This window comes from Pyxicephalus adspersus, chromosome 5 (assembly GCF_032062135.1).
Source record: "Pyxicephalus adspersus chromosome 5, UCB_Pads_2.0, whole genome shotgun sequence".
NCBI lineage: Eukaryota > Metazoa > Chordata > Amphibia > Anura > Pyxicephalidae > Pyxicephalus > Pyxicephalus adspersus.
Window position 1 is genome coordinate 60,347,270 of NC_092862.1, and position 26,765 is coordinate 60,374,034.

The window sequence follows — 26,765 nt, forward strand, 5'->3', positions numbered from 1 at the left end:
GTGTGTTTGATTAGTTTGAGATTGTCCTTGAGATGGAGTGTTAGTGCCTTCAAAGACCTAAAACAAAAACTGTTTTAATGTTTTGTAAAACAAATGGATTTTGTAGACTCATAATTATAGGCCACTATGTTTATTACACCTCATTCAAGTGTGTTCTGGATAAAGGGATGAATGTTCTGGATGGCCTAGCAGTGGATCATTAGGTTGACTTGATACATCTGACTTACCCTAGTTAAGAGATTGCTTTTAACACAGTTTCACTATTGTATATCTACTGAAATCATGTTTATTTAGGAATTATGTTCCTAATCAGTAGCAGAATTTCTTTCACTAGGAACACATTTTCTCTGTAAATATTTCCGGATAGTGTATCTTCAGACCTTGACTCTATCCATATGTGCAATTTGAATTCTTTTGAATTTGTGTCTCTAATCATTAAATTGAAATACCACATATATAAACTCATATGTAACTAAGTTGTGTTTTATCATTTTGTATTTTAGGTAGGGCATAGATTACATTCTATATAATGTAAAGGCCTAAAAATATTGCAAGGCAAACAAATTCTTTCATATCACAACCTAGTTGGCGATCCATGGAAAGGGCAAAACAAGCAATAAATTGCATGTTAGTGTTGTTTTTTCATTTCCCTAAAGAATTAAATAACTAATGCCTCCCATGACTTTCTGAGTAATAGCTTGGATTTGACATCTATCAAAAAACATTCATGTTTGTCTTTTCACACAAGGTTGCATTAAGGCATAAAAGGGACAGTGATGTTTATTACTGGTGATGGACTGAATTGGCAAATTGGAAAACAATTATTTACTCTTCAAGATAATACTTTTTGAAAAGATAATTTATTTTAAGTATAATGTCAAAACAGAAGGTTTGATCCCATTTTATGAATAGTGGTTAAAGCAAAATGAAATAATATTTTAATATTTTGCAGCTTACCAGGTCTTAGTGGCGTCTGCATTCATTTTCTCTACTGAGGTTAAGAACTTTTTTTAGCAAGTACAGATAATTCCCGATATGCTTGAAGTGTTGTGCCCTTGTCACTTCCTATGATACTAAGAGCAAAAAAAAAAGTTATCTTACTTCTACAAACTACGAATCTCCCTCTCCGCAGGTAATGGACATGTACGTCAACTATGGTTCCCTCCATGGTACGATGGGGGAGTGTAGTTAAAGACTTGACTTGAAATCACAGGATCCTATGGCAAAATTTTGACGGTGGCCGTTTCTACAAATTGAAAGACAAAAAAATCTATTGAACAATTTAATTACCACAATCATGGTGCAAAAGCTTAGCAAGAACAGCATGGAAAAAACCCAGTAATGTGTTATCACATGTGTTATGTAAATGCATGGTTTATGGGGTACCAATCACAATGTCAAAGGCCAGGACTAGTCCAGGACAGCCTGAGCTCAAAGGAAACCAGTTGAATGATGCTGGTAATCAACTGAAGATATTTAGTGGCAGGAAAAAAGTACTGAAGGGAAAATTTCTGGGTGGAGACAGAAGATTGCAGCACAGGTTAGTTATGGTATTTAATCTTTTATTGGATATTTTGTTTTTATTTTGATATTTCTAGCTAGAGTTGTTCAACCTAATAAACAATTTAACCTGTCTAAAAATAATATTTCTGCTTAAAAGATTAATTTTAATTATTTAAACATTAAAGTAGTATAGCTGGTAAAATTATACAGGACATTGGACTTATATGCGGTTTGTTCTGAAGAGTAAATGCTTTTAGGTAAACCAGGATCCTGACTACCACAACACTTCTTAGGCTAATTCTATCAATTTAGAGCACATATGAATCACGGTATATAAATAAATTACGCAGGATCGTTGTAAATTGGACTTGTCTCTATTAATACTTTTTTTCACTCTGATATATTTGCTGTGTGGGAAGACAAAAAGATTAAAGCGTTTCCCGCCTATGTGCTTTGTGTTGGATTGATAAAAGGCTGTAAGTGATTTGCCAGTCAGCAGCTCATACTAGAGAGACCTTCTTGTCTGTGTGTTATCTTCTATTCTCTTTAATGTTCTGCTACAGCTGAGATTTATGTTATAAGAACATTGAAGAGCTGTCCCTTCACTCTGGCAGTCTTACATTTAACAGCACACTCTAAAGTATGACAGTGCCCACACAAATGTGAGTACAAGAAAAGCTGTCAGGCTATATTATTCTTGCTGTTTTTTCTTTTAATCCCAAATACATTTTGGAACTCATTAACTTCAAGCTTGTTTTTACGAATAAAACAGAAATGCATATTGACTATGCAAATTTGATTTTTGTTGTAATAGGTACCTTTTAAGAGCTCACTGACTGGTTATATAGGCCTGGGCTGGCATGTCAAGTTGTTGGCCAGCATGATTTAAGATCTTGATGTTATAATAAATAACACCATTGCTTCATCACAAATAATCCCTATTATTCAGCATCCTTTAACAAGTGAGTACCTTAAATTTCTAATTGCCTTACATTTGGTTGCACAACATCACAGAGTCACAAAGTGTGCAGATGCAGAAGACCTTCCTCTGCCAGGCATTTGTGGTTGCACTTCACATGACGTCCCAGAGCCACAAAACAAGTAGATGCTTGAAGACCTTCCTCCGCCAGGAGCTGTGATTGCAGGTCTAAACTAAAAGCAAAAAGTTGTCATTGGTTGTAGATCTTACTTTGACTAAAAAAGACTAAAATTAGATTAGCATGTTAAAGTTTAAGTGAGATTTTAGTAACTGTGCGTAATGCCATTTCCAAAATATCACAGACTTTAGATCTTATTTTAAAGATGAACTCCAGAAAGATATAAACAACACATTGACCCTGATTTTTTAAAGTTCTCCAAGGCTGGAGAGAATACATTTTTATCAGTGAAGCTGGGTAATCCAGCAAACCTGTAATGGATTTCCTAAAAGTCAAGCTTTTTGTTAGCAAATGTTTTTAATTCGTGACCAGATCCATTCCATCAGGGCCATTAAGTCAACTGTTTATTCATAAAACACATAAATAACTTGTTTGTTTAAATGTAAGCAGTGCCTGAATTTGTCCTGGTATTAGCACCTTCAGCCCCTGTACAGCAGAGCTGAAAGCAAGGGAGGCAACGCAAAGATGTGATTATGTGCGAACAAGGATCTTAGAAGAAGCCAGAGTGAAAGACAGATTAGCTCCTCGCTCTGCTGCTTCTTTTTTCTTCTGTCCAGTCACAGTGGAAAAGGACCCACTAGTGTTACCCACTGTTTAACCTCCTTAGCGGTTCATTTCTTTACGGTTTTATATGTCTAAAAGTGGTACATTGTTTTTCCTGAAAATTTATTTTACAGTATAATATAATAGCATGAGTATAATAAAGTTTGAAACACAAAATCATTTAAAAACAATAAATTGAATAAATTAAAAAATCTGTATAATAAAAAAAAATACCCATTATACTCATACTAATATATATACTGTAAAATAAATGTTCTTGAAAACAATGTACTGCTTTTACATATAAAAATCCAATGTATTGCATTCAATACAGTTATTTTGTATTGAATGCAATACAAATGGATTTTGAATTTCCTGCCCCGCCCGGCTGGGACATACACACGCAGTGACGTCACCGGGAACTCCCCCGGTGACTCATTGGATGCAGAAGCAGGAAGAAGAAAGAAGACGGAGATTGTGGCGCTGGACGGCGTGGGACCCTGGCCGATCAGGTAAGCGCTCTATTTACTAACCTTTCTATAGGTGTTCCAATCCCGAGTGTGACTTGGGGTTACCACTTTTAGCAACTTTTTTCTACCCCGAGTCACAGTCGGGGCTACCGCTAGGGAGATTAATTATTGTCGGATTTCTATCTCCATACAGTACCGTGGATATGAAAAAAGTACAGACCCCTGTTAAAATGCCAGGTTTTTGGGATGTAAGAAAATAAGATAAATCATTTAAAAAATGTTCACACCTTTAAAGGTTGAAAGGTGAAATTCGTCTTCATTTTTAGCTTTCTAGCAGACACTTAATAGTTTTGGGCAAAAGTGGCTGACATCTGGAACTGTTCATAATTCCCTTCACCAAAAGCCCCAGTTCCAGCTGAATAAATGTACAACCCCAACCCCAAAGCATGATGCTGCCACTACCATGCTTCACTGTGGGGATGGTGTTCTTTTGGTGATGCAAAATGTTCTTTTTGCGTCAAATGTATCATTTGGCCAAAAAGTAGCCAAAAAGTTCAACCTTGGTTTCATCAAACCATAAAACATTTCCCACATGCTTTTGGGAGACTTGGTGTATTTTTTTGCAAATTTTAGCCAGGCCTGGATGTTTTTCTTTTGACCCTACCCCATAGTCAATACATATGGACAATTTGGAAAATTGTTGTCACATTGTTGTAGTATACAACCAGTACTTGCCAGAAATTCCTGGACCTCCTTCAGTGTTGCTGTAGATCTCTTGAAAGCCTCCCTGACTCACTTTTATCTTGTATTCACCAATTTTAAAACATCTAGTTCTTTGCAATGTCACTGTAGTCCCATATTTTCTCCACTTTTTGATGACTGTCTTCACTATGTTCCATGGTATATTCAATGCTGTGGAATTATTTTTGTACCCTTGTCCTGAATAATACCTTTTACCAATGGCATCCATGTGATGCTGTAAACTCTCTGCGAACCATGTGTTTTGCTGCAGCAGGCAACTGAGTAAATGTCAGGAAAACCCTACTAGGACAGTTGAAATTTATTTGGAGTTAATCAGATTCTCTTTGTTTGATGAAGGGTCTGAATGCTGTAATTAAATCAAAAGGTGCTTTAAAAAAGTATTAGTATAAGTGTGCACACTTATACAACTATCATGCTTTTTTAATTTTTTACATGTTTCTCCTTTCTCATTTTGAAATGATTCACAGTGGTTTTATTTTTTTTTACATCACAAGAACCTGGCATTTTAACAGGTGTAAGTACAATTCTTGTATCCACTATATGTATAATTAGCGTATAAACTGGTGATCAGGCTAGCAAGAACTAACAAGTACATTTCTTCCTTCTGGAGGAAGAAGTGTGGGTTTTTCAATGACTGGAATTCTATCACATTATCAGACAGTCTAGGAAATCATTAAAAAGTGATAAACTACTTTGACATAGTAGAAATGCCAGATTAATTTTCAGCTCTTTTGTAAACTGGTATTTTCCATGTCAGCTCCATTGTAAGTTGTGTAAAAGAGTTGAACATTTTGCACTTTAGAAAATGTACTCTGTTCAATTCGTGTTTGAAATTGATACTTTCTGTGAGGAAAAAAGGCAATTTCCATCATTTTTTGCCAGTGGAGCCTTTAGATTTAGATATGACTTTAGAAAAGATAGGTTATGAACAAGTAAATGCCTCTAATCTGAGAAAAATGGCTTGTAGTCTTGAGACCATTGTTAAACTTAGATGTGACTGAATGTGTGCTTTGTGATAATAGTAATCATAGTTACCACATATTCATTTCTGTATCAAGATACTTATTTGCTGGAAATGTCACTTTATTTCTGAATCATTATTTGGCTATGGTGCCACTCATTCTCACTAAGTAAATGGCTAAATAATTTGAAAAAATGTATGTGAAATCAGATGAGCAGACATCAATATAAATGTAAAAATCTATCTATGCAACTGGATGGCTGTATTATCAGTTGCAGTTCAGATATCAACTGTAATACAGGAATTAGCAGTCTGAAGAGTTTACCTGGATAGACATATGCATTGTGCTCTTAGACTTATTCAGTAGGAATTTAAGATCAACATACTTTTGAGATCTCATATACTTTGGACCTCATTCTGACTTGTTTTTAACTTCCCTCCAAACTGCATTCAGCTGCTCTTGCACTCTCTTTGGCAAAAAAATTGGTTATTTATACTGCCTGCTTTATTCAAGGACATATAGGATCTGGTATTCCATGGTAAAGCAATTACTAACACTTTGCAAACAAAAAATCATGCTAATTCAAAAATGACGACAAACAGGATGCATCTCACTGTGTCCTCCACAGCGGGATGTTTCTTCTTTGTTCTCACGTCTTCATAGAACAAACAGCACTGGATGTACATTGCTTGTTCACTACTAGAGTCATTAATGATTGTTTCACCATCAATTATTTCTAGCGGAAGTGATCTAGCATCTGTATTTACTTTTTTTTTTCTAGATTTTTGCTAGTACAACCGTGTTCAACACATTCAAAAATTGTCTTATCTTTTTAGCGATGTATACCGTATTTTGTGCCGTATAAGACGCACTTTTTCTTCCCCAAAACTGGGGGGGAAAAGTTGGTGCGTCCTATACGACAAATGTGTTATAAAATAATTAAAATAAGATACTCACCCGATACCCGATCCTGCGTGTGTCTCTTCTCCTCGGTGGCTGCAGCGTGTGTCTTCTCTCCTCTCTGGCAGCAGCGTGTGTCTCCTCCTGGCTGCAGTGCAGAGCGAAAGAAGCCGGCACAGCGCCCCCTGCTGTTCCCTGTCCTAACTGCCGTACAGTGGAAAAAAAGCACAGAGTGATCAGAAGGGGAATTTGAATGACACAGAGTGATCAGAAGGGGAATTTGAATGACACAGAGTGATCAGAAAGGGAATTTGAAAGGCACATGAGTGATCAGAAGGGGAATACTGGTAAGAATGGCACATGAGTGATCAGAAGGGGAAAAATCTTTCAGAATCTTTTTTTTCTAGATTTTCCTCCTTTAAAATTGGGTGCGTCTTATATTCCGGAGCGTCTTTATTTGACTCCCATACCCACTTACTTTAAAACACATATTTACTTTTCTTATGCTCCCCTGCTTGAAGAAAATAGTACCCAGCACTTTCTGTACAACTTGCTCCCTGTTAAAGTGCTGGCAAATCAACAAGCACAAGTGCTGTCAAGTAGGCTATGCAAAGGCTAAAACTTAATTAAAAACGTAATAGTATAATTTTTCCTGCCCCCAGTGTTTGAAAAAGCAGGGGAGAAAAAGAAAGGATAAACATGCAGCACTGGAGATACCAGGGTGGCGAGGGTACACATTAAATATCTTTGTAGAAGAGGGACAACTAAATATAAACCTAATCATAAAGGTTGCAATGGTATTGTAAAATATTTGTACAGTCTCCTTTACATTTAGAAAATGTATGTAATATGAGGACCTATTTAAACTTTCCTATAAATGTGTAACAGATCAGGCAGGTTTTTCCACTTGTGGCAGATCTAAATGTGATTGTACAGGCTAGCACTCTTACAGCTCTAGGATGCAAGGTTTGAATCTTGTCCAGGACATGTCTCCATGAAGTTTGAATGTTCTCCAACGGCATGGGTTTTCTCAGGGCACTCCAGTGTCCTCCCAGATACATACTGGTGGGTTATTGGCATCTTCCTAGACATAGGCTATAGTAGTGGTATCAATAGCAATGAGCTCCCCTGAGGGACAGTTAGTGATATCGCTAAATACTCTGTAATGAGCTACATAATATGTTGGTGCTTTATAAATACATGATAATATTATTACATTTGTAATAAGTGAGGAGGGCTTTGGGTGATTAATAAAGCCCAATAAAAATGTGATTACACTTTAACAATCAGTCAAAAGTAAACTAGAAGTCACAGCATTGTACACAGTAGCAACACTTTTTGAATCAGAGATATTCTAGAGGTCAGTCAGAAAGAGTGCAATACTGAGTAAATTCATTCCATCATCAAGATATTCTTCTGAGACTCAGTCATCACATGTTCACGTTATATACCTGAAACGTACATTACAGTCACACAGTCTCTCATGTAAATGGCAGCACAAACAATAGATTTCTGATAAAAAGAGCTTATCAAAGAGATGTCTCAACGTTTGAGAGACAACTTAATATTTATGATGCATAAACCTGGACACAAATGAGTTTTTTATATTAGTATTTGTCATGTAGGCGTGATTTAAATTTACTTTGATAACATATTCTCAAGCATAATGAATTGCTGGAGGTTTTCATGCTCTCATATCTCATACATTGAATGCTGGTTAGAAATTTAAATAGTCTTCCCCGGTGGCATTTTATTTAGGATTGTCAGAAATGTGAAAAGCTTGGTATGACATGATTTGTTTATGACGAGAGATTGGATTAGGGGCTAAGGGCAAAATATGTATTGGTAATTGTGAAAGACAACTCTGTTTAACTGTTTCCCTAACTGCACCAATAGTTGTAACGGTGGAACTCTGCCAGGTGTCCAGATAACCAGGTTAGGAAAATTATGTGGGCCATTTCCTACTCTCCTCCTTGACTATAGGCTTGTGATGATCACTTTTTTGGCTCTAAGCTTGAGTTTGTTGTCTTTTACCCAAATATTATACCTGATCACCATTTTTTATTTGGAAAGTTTAAGCGAATGCTTAACAGATTTGGAAAATCAGTCTACAAATAAAGCTATCATATAGTCTAACTAATATAAGAGAAGCCTTCATAGGGTTTGAATATTATTAAAACCTAATATATGGAGGAAACTGGAAAATGCACTAAAGCCTGTACAAAGTTATACAATTTAGTTTCATAGTTGAAACTAGATCTGACAATGTCACAAAGCACGGGCACTGCTTAGGATTGTGAAAGACCTTTGGCAAACCTGGGCAAAATGAGGAGAGAAAATCAAAGTCATACTTACTATGTCAGGATAAACACTAGGCATAGCTTAAAAGAAGCAAGGTAATATAGAATCTAAGCATGCTTGCATGCATCCACAAAATGTGCCTTGCTGTGCCACCAGAGGACGTCTCACATACACACAAAGGGCCTGCTTTAATAAAGGAATTAGGGCTTAATCATGTGCAGGGGTGAGTTTTCACTTTGCAAGGGATAATTCACTTTGCTTAGTTAATGCAGTGCAAATTCACTTTGAACGGAATACCCTTAAATGAAATATCCCTTGCATTTTTAGTCTGGACTATATAAAGTTCAACATGTATTACATGTGAAGTGGTTGGAAGTATGTAACATACAGCACAAAGTATGTAATATAAGTCCATAGAATTTAATGGTGTCCTTAGAATTTTTATTTGGTTTTTTACACTATAGGAAAATATAACCATATAGAGTTGGGGAAGATAGACAATCTACAGACACAACCAAAATGGAAAGGGGATACACAAGGGAAACACAGACAGGTTCACATTTCAAAATACAGTAAAGTCCTATTATTTCTTATACAGGTTGACATTCAATACTCCGGCCATCGATAATCTGGTTCCTTCGGACTTCCGGCATTGATTTTGGAGCGCATTTTCAAATTTACACTGTTTTCTGGATTCAGCATCCATTTAAAGACTGTACAGGTAGCCAGTTTCTGTTAGATATATACAGCATTTATAACCAAAAAAAAATCCCTAATTTTTGAAAATCCAGCACTCCTCAGGCCCGGAGGTTGCTGAATATTTGAATGTCAACCTGTACAACTAAGTACCTAAACAACTACACAACTAAGTCATTAAACAATGTCAAACAGTGGGTAGATTATTATTCCTATTATCAATATAGTGAAAACCAGGCTTTCCATTGGGTTTGAAATTTCTTGTACGTGAAGTTGCTGTTGACAAAAGCCTTTTCATGGTAATATTGAGAATTAACTCTTTCTATTACCTGTTCTGTTAACTCTGACAGAGTTGGGGTTAAATTATGGTTCCATTTATTAACTATAGTCAGTCTTGTGGCAATTAAGATTTGGGGGATAAAAAGTTTTTCTGTTACCAATATGAACTGTATTTAATGGCATAGTTTTCCTAAAAAGAGCCACATTCCCTTACTATCCCCTATTTATAGCCTCTGCACAAGTTCTGCACAAGTTTGCAAACAGTGCTTTATTCCCCAAAGATTTGGTTGTCCTTAGGCTCAAGTAATATTCTAAGTAGAGTGACAGCACCATCAGAAAAATATGCCATGGGCTGTCTGATCTCCTTTCACAATTTTCCCAGTTCATTCCACTGCAATTTTGGAGGATACCTGTCACCAAACTTCAAAGTTAATGTATACTGATTGTGAAAACGTTTGAGATCATTTTCTAACAATAAACCTTTTATTTCTTACTAATGGCCATTTAAGCAGTACTGATGAAAATGAACCACATTTGTTAGATTCCAATAAAAGAGGCCCAGTTAGACAGTCAAGCAGACAAGTGAAGGGCTGCATTTAAAAACATACAATATGTGAAAGCTATTTAAGTTTTTTGCTTTAGGTTTATTTATCTTGTCTGAATGTGTTCATACAACTCTGTTAAATGAATAGAGAAAAATATTGATTTTTGCCCATCACATTTTCCATATGGCATGTTGAGCAACACTTCAATAGTTCTTCACTTTTCTTTACTGTTTACATTTCATACTTGACATCCCGAGACACAAAGCTGGATCTGCACAATCTTAATACTGCATTAAGGCAGAAATAGCAACCATTTCCAGATTCATATGGGAAATCATTTCGGTAAAATAATAATTGATAAGACAGGATTCTTGCCTTCCATTCTGTCTGGCTGCCACTGGAGAAAAACCCATTTACTTATTCTAAAATACACGATGAAAACAATATGAATACGTTCTTCCAAAACCAAACTTAAGTCATGTTTACAAATTCTTTCTGAATAATTGCACAGACGATTTTACTTACAATTAAAAACTGAAAGTTAATGTCAGAACTGTGTGTATATCATTTTCTATTATTTTGCATGTTACAAGTTCTGCAAGTCTACAGACATGAAAAAGCAGTCTGGCTGTTCCAACTTTAGCGACATGTAATGGAATGACTTAGGATATGGACAAACTAGTTTGAATTCCCATTGAATTCCCGTTTTGCATATAGTAGTTAGAAACTCCAAATTGAGATGACAGCCTTGATAACAGATTTAATGATGTCTCTGTAAAACAGATAATCTGACCACACTGCAGAAATCCCAGGAAATTTTGCCAGGAAATATATTGGGTATCACTGGGGACTAGTGAGAGAGAACCAGCTATTTCTCCAGCATGTGGCCAAAATATAGGTGTTGTATGCGGGTACAATCCTGCACATTGGTTGTAAAAATGCAATCTAGAAGATCATATGCAATCTAAAACTAAAAAAAAAACACTTTAAATATTACAATGCAGATTTGGGTCAAATTACTTAGGTGCCAATCAGGTGCAAAGATATAGTAATTTCACTGACAATCCCAAATACATTTTAGAATAGTCCTGTGAAATAAAGTATGACATAAAAAAACCTCAAACTATAGGAATTGTATGTGTTCACTCCTCTTCCACATGTCTAAGAAGAGCAGGTTGAAATGAAGAAAAAATAATTTTATTTTCTTTTGATTTTGATGCACAATTTAAAAAAAATCACAAAACATAAGATCACAAAGCGAAGAATTTAGGAAGCAAAAAGATAGTATAATTTACATATGTTTCATAATTGCACCCAAAATTTGCTATTTAGCTCGTCCCCCAGCCCCCTTCCTATTTTCTTCTAATGTATTTCCCTATAAATCAGCAATACTAAATCCTGATGTTTTTAACAAAATGTTCCTTTTAATGTGTAAGTGACATTACATCAGTTTCTATCTGTGTATACAATAAATAAATTTACATTTTTTCCAATACACAAAACTATAACATAAAATATTGTACAATAACCACTAATACAATATTCTTATTTTGTCAAAATACTGTCAGAAATTGTTAATTTCTGTGTAGAGAACAAATCACTTTTGAGTTTCTCCTCCTATTCTCTGACAGATATTCTTCTTGTGATTATTACCTGTGACTGAAGAAGCTGAATATAGCCAAAAGGAAATAATTATTTGACTGTCTTGTTCATTTCGACATTCTGTTTTTTGTGTCTGATGTAATGATGTATTATCTAATAAACATCTGGGATTCTTAACCTGAATTATATTGATATTATTTATGAATGTAGTTTAGTTTCTGTTTTTTATTCTGCTTTATAAAATTAATGTTTTAATGTTTAGAGAAACCCTTAATGTGTTAATGATTTTGGTTTTTGGTGAATAAGTATATATATGTCAGAAACAATTTTCAACTTTTTCATTTTTAAACTTCATTGCAAGTTTTACTCAATAAGCCTTTTTTCAATTGAAAATCTATGCATTATAGATGATCTGCATAAATACTAATGTACCCTTAATAACCAGGGTGTTTTAATCTATTAAGACACAAAGGCAAAACAAATTTGCTAGATATTCATTACAAGTTTTACTAATTGAATAACAGAAACATCAAGCATACAGCTGCATATATTCTAAATATTCTAGAACTCTGCATGATGGTAGCTGGAGAGAAATTAGCCAACTTGAATTCCATATAAATAATTCATGTACTCCTCTTACCACTGTGATTTGGATTTCATTTATCAATTCTATTTACTGTGTTTAACAAATTCAATGCCAGAAAGTATTGTACTGGCCCTTTGCTAGGTACTTTTTAATGCTGCAGAAAAGTTTGCAGTGTAATTGGTACCCTTAATTGGTTAAATTAGGGTATTAAAAAAGCAAACTTTCAGGATAGCTTGGATCCCTCCTTCAAACTTTATATAATTCTGAAGTGGTTCTGAAACCCACATATTTATACACACAGCACAGGTGTGAATAAATATGTTGCAGATCCATTGCAGGTACTAAAGGAATCCAAGCCATCCAGAAATATTGCATGTTTTATAAACTAAGTAAGCCAATAGAGGGTATCACTTGACAAACAAACTTTTAGTCAATGTTATATATGATACTGTAACTCAAGTTACTTCAGCTGTACTGTGTAATTTTAAAAAGACTGTTTCCCATATTTGTGATCCGGGTTGCAGCAGAAACACCTCCTAAACTAAAAACTCTTGTGTTTGAATCTCAGACTTTCACCCAGCACAAATTGTACCAAAATAATCTTGTAACTAGTTATAGCTTACCTCGTGGCATGCAAAAGTGTGTATTTCTTTCTTTTAAACCTGTGCCTAACAGGAAAATGATAAACAGTTTTATATTGTCATATTATTAAGCAATGAATCTGATTTTCCCCAAACATTTGATTTAGGTAAATTTTCCTAGTGAGTGTGTTTTCAATGACAGTGAATTTTTGCCTATTATTATTCCCTATAGAACGTTTAAAAGACAGCCACACCAGGGGGGCAACATTACTGGAAATGATTCCTGGATTTATTGAGCCCAAATTATTAATTACAGAAATTTTATCTCATAAAAAAAGCAGATTTCCACACGTAAACGTATACTAAACTTTCCAAACTTGCCCATGCACCTGGTTTATTACCCTCCTTCTTTCTTATTTATTGGATTTTTTACATTTTACAGGTGCAATACATAATTATCGAACAACATGGAGGTGACTTTTGTTTGACACTCATATAGCTAGCAACAGAACCAATGACAGCTGATAGTGAACAACATATGTAAGGTTTCTTCTAATGACAAGGAGATGTCTATACCATATATTTAAAGCGTACCTAAACTCAGAATTTTCACTTTACATAAAAGGGTAGACAACTCTTTAATGTAAAGTAAAAATTTTTTTAAGTGAAACACCCTTGCGATTGCCTAGACAATCACCTAGGTGTTCAAGAATGAATAGGAGCACAATGCCTCCTGGGATACCTACGTCACGCATCCCGGGAGGCTCTTGGGTGCTCCTTCCGCGCATGCCCGAGTATCTCACAGCCCAGAAGGAGCCTTTTTGTGAGAAGGGGGAAAATTTGCCAATCTCACGCATGCGCAGTTTTTTTTCCATTCTACGTCACCCAATCTCACGCTTGGGTCAGGTGATATAGGAAGAAGAACCAGGAAGAAGAGGCGAAGATAGCTGGCCCAAAGACAGATGCCAGGACGACGCCGGACCCGATGGAAAACACCTCCGGATTGGACTGCCCTGCGGGATTGAAGGTAAGTGTATTTTTTGTGTTTTGGGGGATTTTGAGTTTAGTTCCTCTTTACCTCTAAAACGTTTATATACTCCAACAGTGAACTTTTTTTTTAAATCATTTTGTTGTATTTGTACAATATGTTCAAAAAATACCTGTTGATTCTGGCAGAAATCTTGTGAGCTCCACACTTGCTGTGCTGTTTGCTTTTGTTGTTATTACTTAGCATTGTTCCTGGCTATCTCCGAGGACCACAGTACCCCTCTCTCTATGCCATGGGAACAGCACAGAGGAAAATGTTTGTAGACCTGACCTAGGATGATAACGCTACTTCATCATGGATTAGCATAGTGAGCAAGGGAAATTGTCACCCTAGGACAGGAAGTGTTTTAGTGGAAGGATCAACAGGTTAAAAAAGGTAATAAATCACTAAGCACAAGGTACCGTATATGCATATTGTAAGCAGCAATATCTCCAATGTTTGTTTTGGGGTTTAGATATACTTTATTGAGAGTGGTCATCTAAGTGCAGTACAGAAAGAATTGGATATGCAGGGTTAAGGAATCAATGTTATTGACATTTAGTTTGTGTGAGGGGGAGGAGGCATCCTAATTTAGGTTTGTGGAAGGATTAACTAAAACACAGATGAATAGGTAAATTATTTATCACATTTGGTAATAAAAAACAGGGACATTTGGTAATAAAAAAACAACATTTCCCATCAACATAGAAGAACCGTACTCTATTTTTATTGCTACAAATTTCCCAAATTGCTATGTTCAAATTGTTCACACCAGTAGATATTTCGTAACCCTCTAAAGAACAAGGTCCATGTTCTTGTTCCATGAGTGACCCTGTTTCATCACACACTTCTGGTCTTTAAACATTAGCTCATCAGTTTAGTAGGTCAATCAAAGTTAAATGTATATGGAAATGGAAGTTTTGACTACAATTGTTTGGCAAGAATGAATCTCATCAAGATGAATAAGGGCACCAAAAAACTAAAGAAAACAAAACTATCAAACAACCCACTAAATTTTATAAGTAGGTTCTGGCTGGCATTTGTGTGTTTTTTTTTTCTCAACAGCTGTACCAGTTTTTCCATTGGAGTAAGTATTTATTCCAGCAGACACAACACAGCAAAGACAATGAAATAACCATTTCCAGCAGAATAACCAGGTTAGATACAATGTTACGTACCAGTTCTGGTTCACAGCTCATGTTTACAGCTTGTTCCTCCAAGTGAGACAAGATAATCTTTTTGCCAGGTGTTATTTTGACATTGAATTAAGAACAGCAAAATCATCAGGTGTCAATCCAGCACCCAAAACAGAACAAGGAAACTGTCATGTCTGCATTTTGGGAAGGTTAGCATCATATGGCTATCCAAGCACTGTATTACCCTTCTGGGTGGTTCATTTCTATCTGGATTTATATGTCTAAAAGCAGTACATTGTTTTTCATGAAAATTTATTTTACTTTATATTATAATAGTATGAATATAATAATGTTTTAATGACATGATTTTGTTTTAAACTTTAATATACTCATACTCTTAAATTATATTGTAAAATAAATTTTATGAATAACTATGTACTGCTTTTAGACATATAAGTCCAGTGTATTGCATTCAATAGTTATTTTGTATTGAATGCAATACAAAATATTTGAAATTTCTGCCCCTAGCGACGGCTGTACGCACCAATGTCACCAGGATCTCCGGGGGAACGCCAGCGCACTCGCCGGGGACAGATCTACGAAGAGGACGTGGCCAGAGGATGGCAGGACACTGGAGGGCGCCTTGGGTGTGGCTCGGGGTTACCGCTTTCAGCAGATTGTTTTTACCCCCGAGTCACACACTTGTTTCTTGGAATATATTAGATATTAAGCGGATACTCCAACTTGCGTTAGTAATTTATAGTAGTCAAAACACATAGGTAAGTTCTTTTTTTAGCAGTAAAACTATTTTCTCACTGTAATAGATTTCTATTCAGCTTAGATCCTGAAAGAGCTACCAGGTCTACAAAGACTGTAAATGGCAATTGTCATGAAGATATGGAAAAGGAAAAAAATCCTCACTAAAATGATGCTATGACTTCCGCTAATAACATATATTGAAAAATACCAACTACTGTGGTTTACAATGTCTGACAATCCCATTTTAGTAGATAAAGGAATGTTGTGAATGGGATAGTAGGGAAATCCTTGGAAGGGGACATCAGTTCTGATGATAACTCCTAGTTAAGGACATCTGACATACGGACGACTCCTAAAAACGAACGGGGCTTGCCTGCTCGCTCGTGTGGAGGACGGAGGCTTGATGGGGGGGCAGTTTGCATGACTTGCAGAAGAAATCTTTTGCTAAACACAGCTGAGGTTGTGGGTGATCTTAAGGACTGAGCTATTCTGCAACCTCTTGTAACTCTTTAATGACCAAGACAAACTCTGCAGTTGTTTCTTTTTGCATATCAAAGCTCAGCTTGCTCAAGAAGTTAATGAATGTCTAGGCTCCATAAAGTTTTTTTTTTCTTTGTTTGTGATTAACTCACAGTGAGGATTTTTTATAGTAACTGACACCATGCTGCCTAAAAATATGTTGAGACAACCATTTGTCCTAATTGCATTTATTAAAATAATGTACCTGTTCCGACTTACATACAAATTCAACTCAAGAACAAACCTACAGTCCCTATCTTGTATGTCCCCTGGGAACTATCTGTATATATATATATAACCTGATGATAATCTAAAAGGGATATTTCCTTGCTTTGCAGAGCTCTCCTAATACTTATTGAATAGTTTCTGGGACAGCATACTTGCCGATTATGGCACATATTTACCTATGTGCGATGATTGGCCCATCCTAGGCTAAACAGTGGACTTCCGTAAACTCAGAGATCCTCTTCAGTTGTTGGATGATGTAACCTGCAGGAGTCCCTGTCCCTGGTAGATGGCTCTGTGTGTGGTGCTGCACACAGATCCGGGATCTAAACTACATGACGCATGTTCTGTTCAGTTTAGAGAAAAACAAAAAGTCACCAGAAGGCATAGTTAACTTTTTTTGACAAAAGAAATATTGCGTATCTATTTTCCCAGTTAGTACCCCCTGGTGGGTTTTCATTTTTTGAGTTTAGGTACACTTTAAGAAAAGGTTTTTTTTGCCTAACATCATTGTGCTTTTGCCTTTACTAATAAGCATCCTGCAGATGCTAGACCAGTAAAAATCTATTGATCTTCATGGCTTAATACAATTTAAAGCTTCACATGTGTTTCCTTCTATTTTTTACAGGCTTCAGGTCCATTTACATTCACTGATATTCAAACACGGATGAAAAATAGTTCAGAGCCATACTCCATGTATAGGGCCTTGGGGCTTGGGTAAGGATACAGGAAACAATAGTTGTTGCTATAAAATGCAGGGAAGCTGTGTGTAAGCAGGAAATTACTGAAACTACAATCAATTCCAAGTAGCCATATTTGCATCTTCTAAAATACTTTTTTCCTTTTGCTGCACTGGAATATAATTGGTCGATATAAACCATTGACATACTTAATCTACCGGGAAAGAAATTCAATTAAAATCTTGAATTTAGAAAGTGACAAGGTGGACTCACCTAAATAAAAACTTGCTCTCTGTAGATAGAAATAAATGCAATGATCAGTAAGAATTATACATGCTTCTTCCCTGTAGTGCATCTCCATTGAGAAGTTCATAGAGCTCAGAATGATGACTATAGTGCCCTCTGACTTTTACATACAACAGACCATTTACCAGGTTGATAGAGGGCATTAATACTGATCCATCAGATATTAGAATTCCTCGCCACACACAGGAAATAAATGAAAAAAGATAATTACATTCAGAGCTAGGAGAAGTAGCTACATTTTGTCTTAACCCATAATTTCCAAAGCTAGCCACACAATAACCAGCCGTCATGGGTATAAAATGAAAGCATAATTTAGGCAGCCATTCTCATTAAATAGTTAAGGTATAATCACTGATCTGACAGAATATATAAATATTTATATATATATATATATATATATATATATATATATATATATATTATAAATGTTCCTTGCTGTAGATTTTAAAGGCATTTTATTGTACACATTTTTTGTTTATTATTATCCTAAAAAATGCATGTTTACAGAGCTCAACAGCTGAGGCTTACATTGACACACAGGACTGACTCATTAAGACCAGTGTATCATCCTCACCCACCACCTGCCTATATGCCACTTCCAATAGGAAGGGAGAAAGTTTTGAAAAAGACCTTCACACAGCTGTCATACTGTTTACCACACTTCTAGGTGAGTGAGCTCATGTTTGCAAGGCAGAGCATGTGCGAAAATGGGAAAGTGAGCAATTACCCCATTGAAAACAAGAGTTTCTAAAAGCAAATGTTACAAAATTGCCTAACAGGCATAAGACAGCCTTTTTAAATGCCTTCATTACCTGGCAGACTTCAGCTTTGTGTATACTCGATCCAACTTGTGACCTGTGTTGCTTGTGGAGGCCGACTGTATTTTTGACTTTGCTTCTTAGAATTGGATTTTGTTTTGTCGTCTTGGACTTTGACCACCTATTGTTGACCTTTACTTGTTTCAGATATGTTTCTGCCTCTTCCGATCACTCTTTGTGTATTTTGCTGCCAGTGCATTGTGGACCTTGGCCCATTACCTGACCAGTTTTTACTGGCATATTGCCCCTGGTATCCCATGCCTCTGCCATGAACTTAATCACCAAGGCCCGAGTGGTAATAGAAGTTGACTTTAATAAATAAAATAAAGGGATGTGTGACAGTTACCTGTGTGGTAGTGCAATGTGGTCTTAAAGTGATGCATAGTTACATATTAGGTAGGTAAAAGTAGGTAGGTGAAAGTTAGAATCCCTGTTAGGTTTTTAGTGCAGTCTGTGTCCTAAATGGTAGATTGTCCCCTTATTTGTCATGATGACCATTATCACTGAGACAGTAAGTGTTTCAAAATCATCCATTTTACATTTTATAGATACCCCATGACATCCAAAATACGCAGAGGCAAAAAAAAAAAACAAAAAAAAAAACCTATATAGACAGTGTCCCAACTATTATTGCATCCTATACAGTTAGTTCTGAAAAGCTTAAATTGCCATAACCATCTGAGCATGCTGCTAACCTTCATAAAACAACAGCATTAACAATGAAGGTTTTGTGCACCTTACAGGTTTGAATTTTAAATATTGGGCACAGGTTACATGAAAGATGGTCACAGAGGGCTGGTAGGGTTGCATTTCCATGTCAGAATTTGACAAGATCAAATAAATTATTACTTTAGGAGCATGTGTCTTGGGATGTTTTCTTATTAAGTAATTGAATTTGCTTAGCTCATGCATGAATTTTTATCTGGAACAAATCTCTGTAGCCTTTAATTCTGTTTTATTTAAAAGTTGTGATGACAGTGTGGTATTACATTTCCACCATTGAGAAGCATTAGAGCCTTCATATTAGAATAAATGTTGCACGTCACATGCTCATGTGCATTGTATTAAGGCAAACTACAGGTATTTATTATGAATGGCTGCCAACACATGGCAATAACTCAAAAATGTAATTTGGCCCTTTTATTCGGGTCAGTTTTTCTGACATTCTCTTCTGTACAATCAGGAAAATATCATTTATTTGCCTGTATTGCCAGACTTTACTTTATTCTCTCACATGGCAGTCCCTGTTGGCATCCTCTACCACCTTGTCCACCCTAGGTAGTTCCTACCTACTGAGACCTTACCTTCCAAGGACAATTTACTCATCTCTTGTTCGATAGCATTCTCCTATACAGGTCCCTCTCCTCTTCTGTGGCCAGCACAAAGTTTGAAGACAACAGTGAAAGTAACAAGTTCAAAATTCACTCAATGGAAATGGGGTGACTTCCACAACTAACAATTTGTAGCACATGGGGGGGAGATTGTGTGCTGAATGGATGTATTATAGTGCTTCCTTATTGGGTAAATGACATTACTTGGGGTGGGAAAAGTTTTCCCCAAAAATTTACTAATCTCCTTGTAAATTATCAACATCAGGGACCCTACCTACAACTTCATTAGATGCAAAGCAAAATGTAGCCTGACGCACATTACTAAGAATGTTGAGATTTGATTATAACTGCTCTTTAAAGTGGAACTAAACACAAAATGTAAAGATGTACTGGTAAAGGGAACCCTTAGAAATGGTAAATGTACTGTATAAGTACCGTAAAACAACTGTGTCTACAGCCTGATCGTTGTATATCTCCAGCGTAAGATCTAAGACACTGCTGCTTCTGACTACTAGTCTGAGGCAAGAATACACCCATGAGCAATACATGCCGTGGTTTTTAACCACTAATCTGGATTTAGCCTTATGGTAATATAAAACACCACACAGAAACTCTGTGCAGAGAAAGATATGGTGTCATATGGCCTTGATGAAAAATGAACCTAGTCTTTCCACAAGGAGAATATTTTGTACCTCCTGAGCCTAAATCCTCTCGGTTAGGCATTGGGAATATTTAGAGAGAGTGATGACATGGAAATCCTGATAAACTGTAACAGTTTCTTATACTTCTGGTTGGCTGGCTGATTTTCTGGTTTGCAGCTTTTGGCAAAGTGTCTTCGAGAATGTTAACAAAGCCAGGCAAGTAGCCTTTTCAGAACAAGATCAGTAATACAGGCACCCGTATATTTTTTTTCTGACAGGTGCTCTTTGGATAAAGATAACGGAGGGCTGGTTATTCACTGTTTACCAGAAATAGTTTTATATTTCTAATCTGGGTTATCAGATGTTTACTCCATGTTTTTTTGTGATATACACTGACAGGCATATAAAACACAATTCTAAAATAACTGGCAGCATGTGAAAGAATAAATATACAGAGATATCATATTAAAACTGAGACAAAGAGTGCAGAATTACTTGCAGGATTTATTAGAAAATGAGGGACAGTTGGTCAGTAGCTCATATCTAGAGAATTGCATGCTTTATAATCCAGAATGAGACATGCTTGGTCACTTAAGCTCACAAAGCTTTGTCTGTGGCTTTTAACATACTACATCCTTATCCAGATGTGTGTTTGTTCATTTGGTTGGCGAGGGTATTATGCTGTAAACTGCCAGTCTGATATATTTTAGTTTTATTCCAGCAGCTATTTCGGAGCATGGTTGTATATAATAATACCTGAAGACTTGGAAAATGTTATGCTGATAATACCTAAAAATCCGATCAGGTACTGCTAATCCTTAATATAAACTTATTTATAAACTTGTCATCTACATATCTCTAGCTGAATATTAGTTTAAAACGTCTTGAAGAAAATCCATCATAAAAATAAAAACATATAATAATTTACCAGTAAGGATTTCCCTCTCTGAAAAATGCTAGTTTCCTTTTTTTACCTACTTGCAGCACATTATAATTCCCCTCAAGGTGACTCAGGGTTCCCCATGTTTTTCACAATCCCAGCAACACCCGATTTCTCACTGTAGTAGAAAATGTTTGTGCAATTAGACATTATATGTCAATTTTCCTTCCAGGAAAAGCTGTGAACAGAAAAGAAATAGAATCATTTGAAAACAAAATCAAATTAGCCTTGGGCATATTTCTATCTTAATGGGATGAAGATCTCACTATCAGCTCACATTTTGTTACAAAGGAGATAGTCTTAACACATAACATGTGCAGATACCAATGAGCTGTGCCATGCTGCCCTCTGGTGGTCAATCACACAATTATTTTTTCAGTAGCATTTTTGAAAAATTTAGGGTCATCTGTAAATGTTTAAATTCATTTTTGTAAACTCTTTTTTCATTTTTTACATTTGGGGTGTTCAATAAAAAAAAAAACACTTCCTACCAAAAACGCTATTTAATATTTTCTGTAACAAGCACTGAGCACCCATTCATACAGTCTTGTCTGTACTAGCCTGTGCTCCATGGTGGGGCCCCCAAGTCTTAAGTATAGGAGCCAGACTAAGAATGATACCCATTGTTTACTGTTCTTCCCTTAGGGGGTCAGACTCTGGAATAATGAGCGCTAGGGGTAAAAAGAGGGGTAAAAATACAAATTCTTTTGTTGAATTCTTGTTTTTCTGTCACTTTTGTTTAACATTTTTTTAGATTTTGTTGTTTTCTTTCAGTAGGGAAAAATTGGAGTACAAATAGCAAACTAAAGAGATCAGTTTAATTTACAAAGCTTTAACATGAACATAAGGATCTTTATTGTAGCGATGTTATGTGATAGTCATAGGTCTCAGCTAAAAATAATGGTCACCTTAAGAAAAATAAGGATCCTTAGAGCCAACCCACTGCCTGAACCAGGACTGAGGGCTCCTAAAGAAGAACTAAAGTTACAGATTTTTATCAGAAAGGAACAGGCAATGTCTCTTCTGCAAACAAACTTACCTACCTGAACGCTATCTTCTTCTAATGATTTTCTGCTATGAATCCCAAATAGGAGGACTCCTAGTTTGCCTGTTTGGATTCACTTGCCAATGTTTGAGTGGATATAAATATATTTCATAGTTTTAGATTTCCCAGTGCAGTGGCTGTAATTCACCTAGGATGGGCCAATATGGACAGGATCAATAAAATGAACAGGCAATAGTAGTTCATAAAATATACATTTCTAGGATAATAAAATGTGTGTGAATAAGTGGAAAATATTATGGTTAGGTCACATGGTACAAAATATTATGGAGAGTCCAAAAAAGACTTTAATAACAAAAATAAAAAAAAATATGTCCTGCTGCCCTCTAGCGATGAGTTAATGGTACTGTGAAAGCTCAGCCCTTTCTGGGAACAGTTTGCTATGACAGTCGGGGGAGGGCAGTAGAGTGCTGTTCCGGTGTTACGTGAAATAAGGCATCCCCAGAATCCCTTTAGATGTGCATACCCTTAGAGCCATGTGATTCAAGAGAATTTTACAGAAAGTAAACCCTGTCCCTACTCTACTGAGAATAAACTCAATGATTTAGGATACAATTTTAACTGTGGGGATTTTTTTTTCAAGAATGTCCCGCAAGTATTTAAAAAGGATCGATCTGCCATGTGTACAGCAGTTGCCTGATGTTGTTCATTGATCCATGATGATTGGAAACGATCACTATACAAATCAAGGGAAGAGAGCACAGCGGGGTGCTGCTCACTCATCCTCCCCTCTCCATAGAACAGAATAGCGCTTCTTCATTCACCAGCCACTATCTGGCACTGGAATCATGTATGCTGCCTAAACTGCATAGGAAGGCTTTGGGGTCTTCTCACTGGCTGGTAAGCAGCCCCCACTTTTTCCTCCAGCAGAATCTTCACACTCCATCACTTCCAGGTGTGGCAGATGCTCCCCCGCTTTGTGTTGTGGTATCTTCTTCCAGCCCAGGGTCTGGTAGTGATAAACAGGTGGAATGATCCACAGTGGTGGCGGGGGGGACCCAGGTATATGCCAATCCCAGATTTGTTGGATGCTGAACATTCTGCTGAAGATTATTAGTCTCATACAGAGCAAAGTGAAGACTTCCTGCTCACTGGAGAGGAACTTACAAAAATAAAATAGAACAATTACTTACATGTTGGTTCTTCATGGTCAGCATGCTGGGAGATTGGAAGATGCCCCTCCTCTATATGTGATAATGCTGCAAGGTACATGGCTAATCTTTACCAGATATGTCACCTGCAGGTTGAGAGGAGAAATGAGGGCCCCATCTGAAGGGATGCCGGGATGCCAGTCCTATATCGGTGTGGCCTCGCCTCTCAGCTCGTGACTGTGATGTTATGAGGAAAAGTCCCGCTGAGCCATAGAGGACATGCTGCGGTCCTCCTTCACTTCTCCTATTTCCCTCACTGCTCCCACTGCCCTCTCTGCTCTCACCGCCCTCTCTGCTCTCACCACCCTCACTGCTCCGTACTCTCCTCCGTATTGCCGAGCGGGCTTCCGGGTGACACTTCAGGATGTTCGAGAACCTGAGGGAGCGTCTACTTACCGTGCAGCAGGACCTCACTATTGGGTAATGCCAGGGGGACCTCACTAGGGGGTAATGCCATGTCCTCATACTATACAGGGGGTAATGCCGTGTCCTCATACTATACAGGGGGTAATGCCATGCCGTGTCCTCATACTATACAGGGGGTAATGCCGTGTCCTCATACTATACAGGGGGTAATGCCATGTCCTCATACTATACAGGGGGTAATGCCATGTCCTCATACTATACAATCCGGGGGTAATGCCATCCTAATGCGAAGAATTAATTCAGTTATAGACTCTTTCACCAAAGCCAAAAAAATCACCAACCACCCCAATCACCAAAGCAGCTGAAACGCGTCCCCTGGTAACCAGTGTGTTTTTCTGGGCACCCCACAACCTGTGCTACCAGTTTTTGGGTTATAGTGTTCAGCAGTGCTCGACTGTCACCTGTATGATAGAAAGGTTTGAGCAAGGAAGTTTATGGGCAAGATGTCCTGGTCACAAAGGTACATTTTCCATACGCCATGGCAATTAGGGAACGGGTGCTAGGGCAATAGATTATATCTTCCTGGGGGCGAAAAGAGAGTTGAGAACTATTTTATATGGCTGGTGTGAGGAATGGGGGGCAGAACAGCAATACATTTTTGGAAAAAATCACACTTGTCCAAAACCTTTCATACACAAAATTTTTATGGCTATTCCTACATGCAGTTGTATACCGAATGGCTGATTACGAGTCATGTCGAAGTGATTGATACACTGGGCTGTGCTTTCAGTTCCCAGATGAAAGGACATTTCAGGATTTCTTTATTAGGTAGTATAATTGCTAGTGATTACATCAGTGCTTTGACAACAAAGGCCTTATTTAAAAGAAAAAGTAATAACCATGCTCCCTGTGAGCATAGCCTAATAAAAATAAATCCATAGGGCTGCTATCGTTTTTTTTTTGGTTATATTCTTTAGCGAGTTTTTTTCCTGGGTATTATGTCTTTGAATAAATATGTATGGTGCAGCCATATTTGTTAATTACATATGGAAGGTCTGCTTTGTGCTGGTAGTCATATGCCAGACAGGATCTGTCTGATAGAAAATAATAGGCTACCTTGTGTTCAGTTACCAGTAATGCTCCTGATAGCTGGACATCATGTGACACAATGTTTAGCAATGTTTAGGCAGCAGTGTTTGTATCCACAGAAAAGAGGGCCAGTTGTATTTTTTTTCCTTACAAAAACTAACTTAGTAATTCTGACATGGCTCCTACTGATTTATGTCAACTGTGATTTTATTTATCTATTTTATTAGCTACAATGTTCAACTCTCTTTTTTTTTTCTAAATTACAGCTTTAAGAGCTTAGGTGACAAGTCTAAAGATGTGAAGATTAAGAAGCAGAGCAGGTATAAAGCATATATTTTGTTCAGTTTTGTAAATGCTAAAACCTGCTTGTCTGAGCTTGTTAGTTCCCGGTTCCCGATTACACATACTTAATATTATTTTTTCCTATTTAAACGTAGGCAAGCTGAACAAGTTTCCAAATTTCCAGCAGGTGTGGATCTCCTCAACAGGTAATTTGCTACAGTGCCTGCCACTTGAATGCACACTGCTTATAAAGTAATTCATTGGTTCTCCTGCTCACATTGAGGTTTGCATTTAGTAAGATGTGTGTGTGTGTGGGGACAACAAACAGAAAATACTTCCAAGTCGCAGACAATATGGGCCCTATAAGGTGTATTGCAGTGATCAAGAATAAACAAAAAAGAGAAAAGATTGAAGCATAACTCCATCATGTTACTAATTTGGGAAAACCATATTTCAGCAGCCTTGCCCTAATAAATAATTTAACCCAATTTTTTCTTTTATCATCATAGTGGTTGCAGTATAAAAAAGGGTCACAAATTCTCACTCTCAAATTCTCTATTTTCTTACAATTCTCCTTACAATTGCTGTAAGTCACTTAGCATTTTCAATATAGGAACATAACCTCCTAATAATGCTCTGTATATGTTTTAGGCTTAGTCTACATGAACTGTTTCCCCAGCGTTTAACCTGAGGCTTTTAAAGCCCTTGTTTGAAGTCCCCATGCATTCCAATGGGCTAATCTACACCAGGACGTTTCCTTCAGGCACGTTTTTGAGCTTTATTTTAAACGTTGCTTGCAACGTTTAAAAAATTAAAGCGCTGGTAAATCGCGGGAAATCGTGGGAAAACGCATCCATTGATTTTAATGGGAGCGTTTTCCTGAGTTTATGCATGCTAGAAATTGTCAATAAAAAAGCTTCCATTGATTTCAATGGAGGCTTTTACAAACGTTTTAACAATAGCCTGTGTCCTGTGTCACTATCCCATGTGTCATGCATGATTAATTACATGTACTATGCTGTTAAAAATTAACACCTATGCCTGGCACGTGTGAAGATTGTCTGCCATTGTGTTTGCTTTTGGTGCTTTTCACACCTGCAAATTATGTCATTCATTATCACTTGTGTGTATTTATTGTCTTTAATTGTGCTTCACTTTGCACTCTTTTCACTCTATTCTGGGTATACTGTTACATTTGTCACTGTACTGTTGCATGATCACATTATCACATGTATGCAGGGATGTATGTACTTCCTGTACTTGCAGAAATCACTTCTACCAAGTGCTAAAACGCTTGTAGAATCGCGGTAAAAGGCCATAAAACGCGGATAAACGCGGCATAGAAGTTTTTCAGCTTTTTCCAGCATTTCAAAAAAAGTTTTAAAACGTTAGAATAAGTGCATAAAAACGCTTATAAATGCAGTAGGAACATTTACAAGCCTTTTTACAAAACGTCCATGTAGACTCAGCCTTACTTCAGTCCAGCAAGAGAGCCATACACTCTGTGCCGGAGATAATTACCTGGGGGAGAGCAGTGTGCTGAAA

The 26,765-nt window shown here is 36.9% G+C and overlaps 1 protein-coding gene and 2 long non-coding RNA genes across 5 annotated transcripts in view; 1 reads left to right on the forward strand and 2 right to left on the reverse strand.

Moving 5' to 3' along the window:
- Positions 1 to 841: 841 nt before the first annotated feature.
- On the reverse strand, positions 842 to 18,463 carry LOC140331002 (uncharacterized). Its single transcript, XR_011920844.1, has 3 exons — positions 18,352 to 18,463; positions 2,496 to 2,655; positions 842 to 1,246 (listed from the first exon to the last, which is right to left on the reverse strand). It is a non-coding gene; the product is annotated as an uncharacterized lncRNA (long non-coding RNA).
- A 2,350-nt stretch (positions 18,464 to 20,813) lies between these two features.
- Positions 20,814 to 23,598, reverse strand: LOC140331005 (uncharacterized). Of its 2 annotated transcripts, none has more exons than XR_011920845.1 (3): positions 23,466 to 23,598; positions 22,313 to 22,462; positions 20,814 to 21,447 (listed from the first exon to the last, which is right to left on the reverse strand). It is a non-coding gene; the product is annotated as an uncharacterized lncRNA (long non-coding RNA). The 2 variants fall into 2 exon arrangements; XR_011920846.1 differs by having other exon boundaries at positions 22,309 to 22,462.
- Positions 23,599 to 23,703: 105 nt separating this feature from the next.
- Positions 23,704 to 26,765, forward strand: part of DTNBP1 (dystrobrevin binding protein 1) — a 70,383-nt gene continuing 67,321 nt past the window's right edge. For both annotated transcript variants that reach the window (XM_072411670.1, XM_072411671.1), the window contains exons 1-3: positions 23,704 to 23,903; positions 25,205 to 25,258; positions 25,376 to 25,426. In XM_072411670.1, the coding sequence (XP_072267771.1) occupies positions 23,848 to 23,903; positions 25,205 to 25,258; positions 25,376 to 25,426 (161 nt within the window). In that variant the 5' untranslated portion in view covers positions 23,704 to 23,847. The remainder of the gene's footprint in view (positions 23,904 to 25,204; positions 25,259 to 25,375; positions 25,427 to 26,765) is intronic.